At 50.2% G+C, this 11,670-nt stretch overlaps 1 protein-coding gene across 2 annotated transcripts; it reads right to left on the bottom strand.

Annotated features, from left to right (window-relative positions):
* Positions 1 to 1,812: 1,812 nt before the first annotated feature.
* On the bottom strand, positions 1,813 to 9,692 carry LOC122384811. 2 transcript variants are annotated; one of them, XR_006257094.1, is made up of 5 exons: positions 8,932 to 9,047; positions 4,846 to 4,887; positions 4,425 to 4,534; positions 2,368 to 2,641; positions 1,813 to 2,320 (listed from the first exon to the last, which is right to left on the bottom strand). XR_006257094.1 is itself a non-coding variant. In XM_043372555.1 (4 exons), exons 1-4 carry the CDS (start codon positions 8,969 to 8,971, stop codon positions 2,444 to 2,446), a joined length of 390 nt encoding a protein of 129 aa, XP_043228490.1. In that variant the 5' UTR covers positions 8,972 to 9,692; the 3' UTR covers positions 1,813 to 2,443. The 2 variants fall into 2 exon arrangements, 1 of the variants encoding a protein (XP_043228490.1); XM_043372555.1 differs by having other exon boundaries at positions 1,813 to 2,641; positions 8,932 to 9,692.
* Positions 9,693 to 11,670: the final 1,978 nt, after the last annotated feature.

The raw sequence follows: 11,670 nt of genomic DNA on the forward strand, positions 1-11,670 counted from the left end.
AAAATAAGCTTTTGAAATATAATTGAGGCTGATATACAGGCCGTAGACTAAATGTACAGCCCACCGCTAAAGTAATGTGTGGTTTTCCCAATATCAACGGATGGCTTTGACTGACGATTTTTAAATGCGGACTGATTGAAAAGAAGACGTCAATAGATAAAGTTGTAGCTGCAAGGGTGACGATACTTGTAAGCTACATTTAAAGTCTCGTTGCAGTCTGGCTAATCGTTCCTAAAGCTTCAGAAGCAGAACATACCCATGACTGAAACCGCACATTATTTCTGCTGTGGACTGTACCTATACCTAAAATGAACATTAGGCGTTCAGGGACTGATAAGAATTCAATAAGATACAAAATGGCTATCTGTTATGCTTCAGGTGTGTGGAAATATGTAATATACCATTAACTTATAAATGCCAATTATAATCCTTTTCTTCGACATTAGGGTTCTTGCTGCAATTCATTCTCACACTTCAACCGTTTTTAACGAGCCCCCAAGTAGGAATTACCTAATAGGTATAATATGCAATGTATGCACTAAGGGTGGTGATTCGTTTAGTTTTACACTAAATCACAAAAGTTTTTACTCGCTTTTAGGTATATTTTACCTTCATTTGCACACTTCGTTGTTTTTTCTTATTGCTCTGAACCGAGCTCTGAATCTATATTTTATAATTGGATGAATAGCCCACTGACGAGTTTCGCCGAGTATGGCGTTCATAATTCTCTTTATTTCCCGGTCGTAGAAATACAAATATTTGAAAGTAAACGGCTGCCCATAATAAAAGAAGCTCGTAGACTATGTAATTTCGTCTGCACCGAAAAACAGATGCGTACCTATATGGTAAACCAGTTTTGATAGAGCGCTCACTTGTTTGTCACTTATACGCTTGTACCAACCACACCTTAACAAATGTTGAATTGCGTCAAATTTACGATTTATGTCGTTCCGAAATGAGTAGCGTCTCATTCAATAATTACTTGCAGGATGTTAGTGTTCGGATGTTGTGCTATACGAACAAACATACTTTATTGGTATCACTGCGGTGGGCCAAAGAAAGGATGTCTACGAAATTGCTGTAATTCTTACCGTAAATACAAAAGGTGAAACTTTCTCACATCTTATATCTACCTTTATTCGATACCTTAATGAGATGGGTGCTATAGACCAGAAAATACTTCGATGCGAAATATGAACTCAGTGTAGGTCAAGAGCTGCCGAATCGACAGATGTGCAGCATGACCTCTCTCGACCGCCTTTCTGACTTTGAACGGACCTTAACCTCATGTTTATATCCAATGTGACCTTTTCCAAAAAAAGATCATATCGGTCATCGCGGCTGGACATGATAAGCAGGATGATACCAAAGTTACTGCTCTGCCACCGCTTTTGCCGAAATTATTTGCAAAAATCGGCCGCGACATTTCGGTCTCTGACCCGACCATGGAATTTATTGGCTGACCTGAGACTGATTGGGCATCAACAACCGTACCTTGTAAGGTTATTTTTTTTTTTTTGGAGGGGGCCACGATAAGGGAAAAAAGTCAAAGGTATGATACCCCTTTCTTCCTTGGTAGGGAGTATGGAGAAAACCGAACTGTACCGAAGTGTGCCGCATGAGATAATTTTGGTGTTATGGTAGGCTGCTTGCTAAACAGCCATCCTACAGCTAAGCAAGTGTTTGTACGATATATTGTATGTAAACAGCCAAAATATAATGCAAATGTCCCTGCCTGCTCCTTATTTCTCTGAGCCCAGCGACCTTTCCATGTCATTTTTGCATTGTGTCCAGCATAAAACTCGCCAGTGATTGGATTTGTGGCTTTATTATACAATGACACATGAAATAAATAGTAAATGCACAAACCACACTCGTTGCAGAGGTGGCCATGATCGCACACAAGATGCACCTCTTGACGCACGTGACATAGAAATGATCAGGGCGTGTCTTGCTATATGTATCTCTGGGGCGCCGTCCTACAGCGACTTTGCCAAACAAAACAGAAACAAAGACATCGCATCCTGAGGTAGAACAGTGCAAAAGGCAAAGTGTTGAGCGCAACAGAAACAATCAACAATCGTCAATCACTCGTAACAACAATAAACGTCTTCGTACTCGCGTGACGATGAACCCTGGTTTGCACGCATTCCTCTCACACAATGAGCGCAATATCGACATTCACACGTTTTGGACTCGCCAATGCTGTCTGAGCGCGGCCGGCACCGCGGACGGTGGAGGTGCGGCCCGCTAGCCGGCCCGCTGTCTGGGCTCCGCTCTGCCGCTGCCAGTCGGCACTGGCTGAGCGGTCGGGCCGGTCTCCCTGACCGACCCCGGCCGGGCTCTCAGGGCCGGCCGGGGCCGGTCAGTCGGCTGGCACTGTCAGAGCTGCCCCGAGGAGCAGCGCTCGGACGCCCCGGGCGGCGCCCCGGGTCGGGGGCATCTACTGCAGGGGCTGCTGGGACGGCACGGGGCCCTGGACCGGCGCAGGGGCGTACTCCTGACGCTGCAGCCTCCGGTTGATGGAGCGGCGGTTGAACATGCTGAAGATGCGCGCAGAGGCCTGCTGACGGAACTGACGGCCGGCGCTCATCAGGTTGCTGAAGAAGCTGTAGATGGAGTCGCGCATCCGGCTCATGGGCTGTGGAAAGAAGAATGCTGAGTCAGATCACATGCCAGTCTACATAGTCGAGTCGTGGCCACTAACAGGTACAGCTTTTATGCTCGAAGTCCATCAGAACGATTATAATTGTCACAAATAAAAGTGCGAATGAATGAGGTAAGAATATGAGCAGGTAAGGAAGAAACAGCGAAAGCAGAATGCATAAATAGAAACCCGGTAGGATCCGAACAAACGAAGTGGAAGTCCCAAAACCGTCAACATTTGAACATGTGATAACTGCTCAAGATTCCTCAAAAATTTTGTGAAAATTGAACTCGTGTCTGAGATGCTCCGTCACCGATTTGGAGATCGAAGACGGTGCACGGTTCCGCCATGTCTTCTGTGGCCCGTTGGGGAGCTTGGGTCCGTTGTGTGTCGTCAGGCTGCCTCCAAGGCGAAAGCGAAAGGGAGGGCTACAAAAAGCTGTGTCGGGCCTCACAGAGCACAGTGTCTCCATAAATCCTCGTCCATTGTACAGACGTTTTCCTTCAAACATAATGAGAGACAGTTTGATCGCTCCCATCATTCGATGACAATCGTAAAAGGACAGATATGGGGAGAAAGTCGGCGCCTCCGGGATGTAGGACGCATTATGTGCCAACCATTTGACCGAGTCTGGATACCAGGCATTTAGGGATAAGTGCTTGAAACTGGTGGCGATTCTATGTGAAATTCACACTATTGGGGATGCAAATTGCCATCTTTTATTAGACAAGTTAGGCAATGCTGAGCTCCCGTGAGCTTCTGTACAGTCACTTTTTCAAGCTAACTTTCTGATTTGGATGATGGGAATTTAGCACCCACTGCACCCACCCGAAAGCACCGTATGCACCCGACTAGAGCAGCTTCACGCTCCTCCGAGCAACTGTGCTATCGTGCTCCTCGGGCACCGCGGCTCACGGCTAGTTTCATCGGTTCTCGCGATGAGCCGATACCTGGGGCAGCGAGAGGCGCCAGTTGAGCTGATCACGGACGCCCTGGAGCCAAAATTTGGCTGATCTTGCAGCGTTCAATGACCCCGCTCGGGGATCGTTCGGGCTCCACTCTGAATCTAAATCGACACCAGATCGGTCAGGGCCGGTCCATTTATGGATATCCGCCGGCGGTGGGCCGGGGCGGCCGGCGGAGGCGCCCGTTAGCCGGGCCGCCCTCGGGTCAGTCCTGGCGCTCGGTCCTGACCGGCCTCACGGCCTCTGCCGAACGCCCGATCGGGACGCTATTTGGGTCGCTCCGGAGACCCAGCCGCCCGGTGGGCCGGCAGATTTCTCCGTAATTAATAGTCGCCGAGAGGCTGCACAGCGCGAGCGGCCGGCGGAACGGGACCGGACCGCGGCTCCAGCTGGCGTGTGTGGTGACTCCGGCCACGGCGAGCGCCAGGTGACAGAGTTTCACTAACAGCCGGTACCGCCGGATGGCCCGGCGCACGTGCCATGGCTCGTTAGCTCAATTTCTAGTCAGATCCGGGCTGTGGCGGCACGCGTGACTGTGTCGTTCTGTCGGACACGGCTGTACTCACGCCCAGCTGACACAAGGCAGTGTCTTCACCGTCTCAGCCCGACGTTGTTGAAGCGTAGCGTGACAGCCGCCAGCCACGCTGGGTGATCCTACAAACCGGAGACAAAATGCGAGCGTCTCTGTGTTCTTGAAGCGACGGAGCTCTCGTCTGCCATCAGCGAAATTAGTTACTGTGCGCTCCTGTGTTCTGAACTGATGTGTTTTCCTGTGTGTGCTGGATTGCTGTGCTCTCATGTGCTGCACTCACGCTCTGGCGGCGGAGCTGCTGGTTGTAGGGCAGCGGCCTGAACGGCGCCGGCTGCTGGGGCCTCTGGAACTGCTGCTGCGGCTGGAACTGCGGCTCGGCCTGCTGGGCGCCTGTGGACGGACACACATGTGGGTCAGTCACCGCGCCGTGTCACCGGGACCGTCACAGTCCACAAACAGCTGCAGAGCCGGCACGCGCCGGCCGCACCCGGCTCTCACACCCGAATATGGCAGCTAATGAGCGGAGAGGAACCGGAGGCACGTCGGGCACGTGCTCATAAAAACACACCGGGGAAAGCCGGGAGCTGTGCAAAAAGTCCGGTCGGCATTGGGTGAGATGAACCGGTATGACAAGACGAACAGTGTGAGACATGGGAGAAAAGATTTCAGACAAGAAGACGGAGAGAGTGGTGCTCACTTACCCTGAACATGCTGAGCGGAGTCAGCCGTCACAGAGGCGATCACTGGAACAGACACAAACACACAGTTAGTCGGGAACAGACGGAACAGGCACGGCACACACTTGAAACACTCAGGCTGTTTCCAAAACCGATAGTTGTTTGCTCTCTCGCACGCTGATAACGTATGCATGACGGAACACGGACCGAATGACGACCGCCGAGCCCATCAAATGTTGCTACGTCATCGTGACGGCCGACTGCACTGCCTCATTGCCTTAAATGCATCCGGGAATGTTTCCCACACGAGCTTCCCATTAAAATAATCACACGAAGCTGGCAGTCGGGGGAGCGACTTTACACTCCACGCCGCATGGACCGGTAACTCTGGCGAGAGAGTTGGTGCACCAAACAGCGGCCGGCCGTGCACCAAACAGCGGCCGGCCGTGCACGCCGGATGTGCACCGAAAGTAGCACGGACGCCCACAGACTGGGTCACCGATGTGCACCTGTGAAGTGGCACAACCCCGTCATGGCTGGCCGCAGCGGTCACCACTGCCGGCCGCAGCAGCTGCCGGCGCCGTCGGACCGCGGGCTGCACTCGTATACAACCACGGACCGTAGGTCCGTACGACCACGGGCTGCGTCCGTATACAACCATGGACCGTAGTTCTGTTCGACCGCGGGCTGCGTCCGTACGACCGCTGAGCATGCGGGTCCCACTGTGGATGAACGTATGCATAGGAACAAATAGTGAGACAGATTGTCTGAATGCCCACCAGTGCGCGTTTACCTTTGAGAAAGTTTGAATGAAACTGAATAGCATCCCGGATAGACCAGTGTAACGCTGTACGTTCACTTGAGGGACGAAAGCGGAAGCAAGGTGATAAAAATGCTTTCACACGGGAGTGTCGAAGCCCACGAAATGTGTTTCGCTTTCGACGCCACATTTATGACCAGTCCTGCATTAGGCGGCAGCTCCGGACCCGAGGCTGAACTGATTGGCACCGTGGGACCGTCTCCGAGCACGCACCGAGCCGTGAAACCGCACCTCCTGGGGAAAGTGACGCCAGTTTGTCGAGTGTGGGCACCCACATGACGCACTGATTCCCTCCCCCTCCCCCTGATCCGGTATCAGCCAGTCGGACCGCAAACGGGGCGGAACGGCGGTAGCACGTGCTCCGTCATTATGGGAAAGAAAAGCTGCTCCACTGAGCGGTGCGGTGCGCTAGGCGCTGAGACAGAACGACACAAAGTTTTATAATAGAATTGGTAAAATTATTTCCGGCTGTCTTACGGTGCGGTAGGTATGATTACTATCAGTGTGAAAATTATGCTTGTTATTTTCAAGGAACAATAGGACAAAATGAAAATGTGAGAGCAGCTACTCAAGCTAGTGTTGAATGTAAAAGTATAAAAATTGACATGATTAATTTATTCTTGCTTCGTCTGTATAGAATTTAAACTTTGAATTGTAACGCTTAATAAGGCTATCTTAAACTTTGTAACATTGAATGACATCTACATAGGGTAATTTGGTAAGGTATTTAAACAGCAACAATTTGCTGGAACGCCGTAAAAGCGCATGTTTTAACGATTTTATTGACGGCTTCCTGGTAAACTGATTGGCAACAAGAAAAAAATATTTAATTTTGAAGGCACGAGAAGCGTGCACGTAGCTGAAATTTGAAAAAGGCAGACGTCGATTGCAAATAATGAGACAATTTATTGCCATTGATATAAAAGGCCAGAAACAAATCCATTCAGAAACACATTTTCTGTTAAAAAAGCTAGTGAGCAATTCTCATTTTGGGAGCTGACCATATATGGCATCTCTGGCTGATTTGGATGCGTTTCCTGTGATCAGTGAGGGCGGCCCGTGACGGACGGAGGGCCGGTGATCGGCCGGGTGCCCTGACCGGCCCGGTATGTGGCGGGCGCGGCCTCCGGCGCCGCTCGGAAGGTCGTCAGGAGGCGGCGGCGCGCTGCCGTCACCCAGTGACCCAGTGTGCGGCCGGAGCCGACCCAGACGGACCCGAGCTGGCCGCCAGCCAGCCCAGCAGAGCCCTGGGTCCTGAGCGACCCACAGCCCAGCCGCCGACCGCCGGCGGCCGATCCTCTGTAGGTCAGCGCCGCCCGGGCGCCGGCCGAGCCATTCACGCCCGCCCGCGGCACCGGACCGCCGCCTAGAGAGGAACACAGGCGTTCTGGTGATCGACTCATCACAGCGCGTCATTGGCCTCCCAGTGAATGCGTGTGTGTATGATAATGAATGACCATCTTCTCTGGGCGTAACGGTGCTCTCGGTTCCGGCATCGACGCCAGGTAAAAAGGCCGCCGGGCCGCCAGGACCTGATTCCACATGTAAAACAATGACCCAGTTAGCTGTGTGGAGATCGGTCGGCCGGGGCGGCGTGGTTTAACGGGCTGGCTTACTTCGGCTCATGGGCCTCTGACATAATCGGACAGCCGGGTCAGAGGTCATCAGGCACGCGGTTATTAGCCGAATGTAGGCTGCGCGCCCGCCGCCGGGCTACACGCGGCCTCTGAGAGGTCGGGCGGGGCCGTGACTTGTAAGTCACAAACAACAGAAAGCTTCACCGAATTTGTTTGCGATAGAACTTAGACGACGTTGTGTCTAATCGAATAATTATCCAGGGTGCTAAGCCAATGAATGGTGTACTGTAATCTTTACAATCGGCTTACCGAATTCATTAGAACCACTTAATGCGTCAATGCTACGCATAAAGCAGCAATTTCGATTTCATTATCTTCGTACGTGCAGCTCGTGTCGGACTCGAAGTGCTTTGTCAGCGTTTACTACTGAAGCGCCAAATCATGATCTCACGCTACTCAAACTGTAAACAATCCTCTTCAGCCCGGGCCTAGCTTATGTGTTTCCTTTTTTGCGAGCATTATGAGGACACATGGCTCGGACCCGTTGACCATAGATCTGGTCTGACAGCCGATCAACCTTGCCTGACCGGCGTAACCGGTCTGCACTGAGGACGAACTGATACGATAACAGCGGGCAAGGTCGGCCGAGGCTGTACGGACATATACCTACCCTGGCACGGACACCCGCGGGGAAAAACGCTCCCCGACGTATAACGGAGGAAAACAGAACACCTCAGCTGATCGCCAGGTGCTAATGTGATCAGATATCACAACACGGTGTGGTGCGTAGGTTTCAAAGAAGGAAACCACTGTTTCAAAGAAGCCAGTACTCGTAATGGTAGAATTTGTAATGCAATGAAACAGAAGATGTAAAGGCTTCGAGATAAAACGAAGCACATATAACGTTGGACGTACTGAAGCTGCCGGTGATAATGTCATTGGTGATTTCTAAAACAGAATCGTTCCAAATGACAAAATGACGGCAGAATGTGTTTTTTTTTTTGAAACGTGAAGCTTAAGTATTTTTCATAATCTCCAGTAAGGTCATACCGAGCTCAAAATATGCATATTTTTAGCAGTCCGTTGATCCGATATCAGATGGGCGTCTTCAGTAAAGCGGTGATGAATCATACTAGCCTTGCAACTTGTTCGATAAAAAGACGCGACATAAACTAAAATCTGAGGGGAAAATAGAATCAGATAAACGGTCCTGGTTATCCGATAAAGAGCATTTAAATTGAAACAATCTATACATGTGATTGTTCACGAGTTGTTATAAATGTTATGTCGGTAAAATTGGTTTTTGATCAGACAAATTATCATCAAATTAACTACAGGCAATAGCGTTGTCTTCGCAATGGTAATTGGTATGAAGCAACTTTACTCTGCTATTTTTTGTTAGGTTAAAATCACAATAAAATGTCAAAATGTGTTGGCAAGATTTTGAAAAATCAAGCAGCTTGATTGAAACTCCATCATAAAAATGAATCAAGCACGAATAACACAACAGAAGCTTCTAGGGTAATCACACCGTCGAGTCAACACAAGTTCCGAAGCTCATGGGTTATAGTCCCAAACGTGGCTCGCACAGACCGACGACGGCAGCATAGAACGTTCCGACAACGTCACCGACGAATCCGACGGCACCGACGTCGGTCTCGACGCCTCCAACAACGGCGCCGACGACACCAAAGACGCGCCGACGACACCCACCTGCGGCGAGGCAGAGCGCTGCGATCACGTGGCACTTCATGTCGGCAGTCTGAGCGTCTGGGAGCTGTCGGGAGGTGGTCCGGATGCCGGTGGAGCACTGTGCTGCTGGCCGGTGTGCGCCGCGTTATATCGACTCCCGGCTGAAGTGGGTCGTCGCGCCGCGGGCCCGCCGCCGCCGCCGCCTCTCTCTCCGCGCGCGCTGCGCCGGTGCCGACGCGGCCGGCCGAGCCGGGAGCTGCGGCTGCGTCGTTTCCGGGTGGGTCAGCGCACTGGGCGGGACCGCGGGACGCTCTCCGGCCTTGACGGTCGCTCTCCGGGAGCGCTGGCTGAGAGAAGCCACCGCGAGAGTGACCGCACGTCCACAGCCACCGGCTCGGTGAGCTGCTTTCCGGGCAAAGACGGTAGCGACGGTGGGTACGGGCGAACAGACGCGCCCACGCTGTCGGCGCTATTGACGACCTACACGCCGCGGCAGCTTTTAATGAACTAATACCGCAATGTCTTCACTTAAAAAAGTGCTTAAGCTGTTAGATTTGCACTCTTTTACCTTACCATTCGTGACCTTTAAAGAAAATGTGGGCAACTTGGTATGTAAAATTATTAAATTCTTTCACATCGTTCGTCAAAAAGGCACGCATTACTATTTGCTTATATAACGATTTGAATATATGCATTTTTTAAGACGTAACACGATCATCTTTAGGAGTGATCTTCAGCTGCGTTGGGCTGATTGGCGTTATTTTGGTTGCTAAAATTAAACTGTTTATCTGTTAACATGCACAATGCACATTTTTGCAATGTTCAAATGTCACAGTTCGAATTGTGCGAATCCTCGCTACATCACCTTTCAAAATGCTCATTGCGCAGACTCGGCACAATATATGAAAATCAGACGGGTTCTCTCAATTGTTTTGCATAGGCAAATGTGTTGTCAGAACGTTGATTGACGGACACGAACTCTAAGATTTAGCTGAAAATGCTACCTGACAATAAACCAGGATAGATTCGTCGGCAAGATATGCGAGCGGTTCCAGAGAGCATTTACTAAGTCATACTAACTCAGGAAGCGATGGTCCCGGAAAGTCAAACAGCTCGTCGATAACTTAGACTTGTAATGCGTGTGATGCACATTGTCACACTTATGACCATCATGGTGAATGCATAACGTCACTCTATCACTTTGTGATTTTCGGATCCAGGAGTCTTAGCATGATTGTTTTATATTCAGCTGTTGCAGGATTTCGAGACAGGTCGCCGCCCCATCGATGTGTTGAATGTACCAAAAGCTGACTGACTAAAAGTTGTCAGCATATAGGATTGCAGTTCATGAAGTGCAAGCCGAGATGCTTATTTGACTGCAAACCTTCAGTTAGACGGACTACATCTCGAGGGGTGGGGGGACTTGACATGGTTATATTACTGACATTTCTCACTGCCTCCTGGATTTTTTTTTTCTGGGCAGAGAAGATAATGCATTGATAAAAGTGAGACGTTTTTACATCGTCCTGCTGCTCAACGGCTTGCGTAAATATTTGCATGCCTTTAAATCGATGCTAGGTGCGAAGAAGCTGTCTAAGTGTCAAAGTGTCTAAGTGTCTAAGTGTCTAGTCTAAGCTGTTTAAGTCTAAGTTCGTTTCCTTTCAAGTTCAAATTTCGTTCAATAGTAGCATGTGCCGTACACGTGCCGTACTCGCACCCGAGTCACGAATGTCACGGTGAAAAGTGACGCTGACGCGTGACACACACCGGCTCACGGCCGTGACGGTCGCATCTCTGGCCGATCTTCACGTGACGTACCGGAGCGCCGCGCTACATTCGACCGAGCAGGGAGACGAGGCGAGCCGATTTCCCGAGCCAGCTGTCCACCGGAAAACAAGCCGCACCGCGGACTCAAATTGTGGACGGCTGCTGTCGCTGGCCGAGTCGGGTCTACTCAGCGAGCATGTGAGGAGAAATGACCTGTTTGTGATGAAACGGCCGTGTGTTCGCCGGTGCAGCACTCCGCCTGCGGCCCGTGCCGAGACGACGCGCCGATGACCGGACGATCGCGGCATTTTGCACGCCACACCGGTCTGTGATAAGGAGTAGGCGACACGGATCGGGGATTCCTAGCGCGTGTCACGGGCGGGCCGCAGGCAAAGTGTGGCACGGATTGACGACAGTGTATCGTGAATTTGATAGATTCGCGATCGTCAGTGGACCACATCCAAACTCCGCGCGAGCTGGTGCACTAAATTCTTGTAATGTGAAATATTTTGTTGATCATAAAAGTAGAAATTTAGGAAATTCAGGAATAGCAAGAAATTGGCGCACTGTAGTGAGTACTTTAATTGTTTTATTCGGCTCTTTTTATATTTTCTTTGTATATAATTGGTTCGTGAATTGAGCTGATAATTTCTCCGCGAGATATCTTCTTATGCGTTTTATGTGACTCATCGGGTTTACCTATGTTTCAGGACGAAACTTTTGTTCACAAGAAATCGATAATACATGAAAATTTAACGAAGTTCTACGTCTCAGTGTATTCACTTAACATTTCGTCTACAAGCTATTAAGAACAATGATTGAAAATTACTTGAATATTTGAATTTACTTTGCTTGATTACTAGAAATTTCTTGAAACTTGAAACAATGAAGGCAAATGAAGACATTATTATGGAACCGATTGGAAAGACGAAACGAGCTCGAGCCAGCGCAAAAAGTAAGTTCTCGAGAAAATGCAACGCTTTTAAAGAGTTA

This window comes from Amphibalanus amphitrite, unplaced genomic scaffold (genome assembly GCF_019059575.1).
Source record: "Amphibalanus amphitrite isolate SeventyFive unplaced genomic scaffold, NRLGWU_Aamphi_draft 000199F_arrow, whole genome shotgun sequence".
Taxonomy (NCBI): domain Eukaryota; kingdom Metazoa; phylum Arthropoda; class Thecostraca; order Balanomorpha; family Balanidae; genus Amphibalanus; species Amphibalanus amphitrite.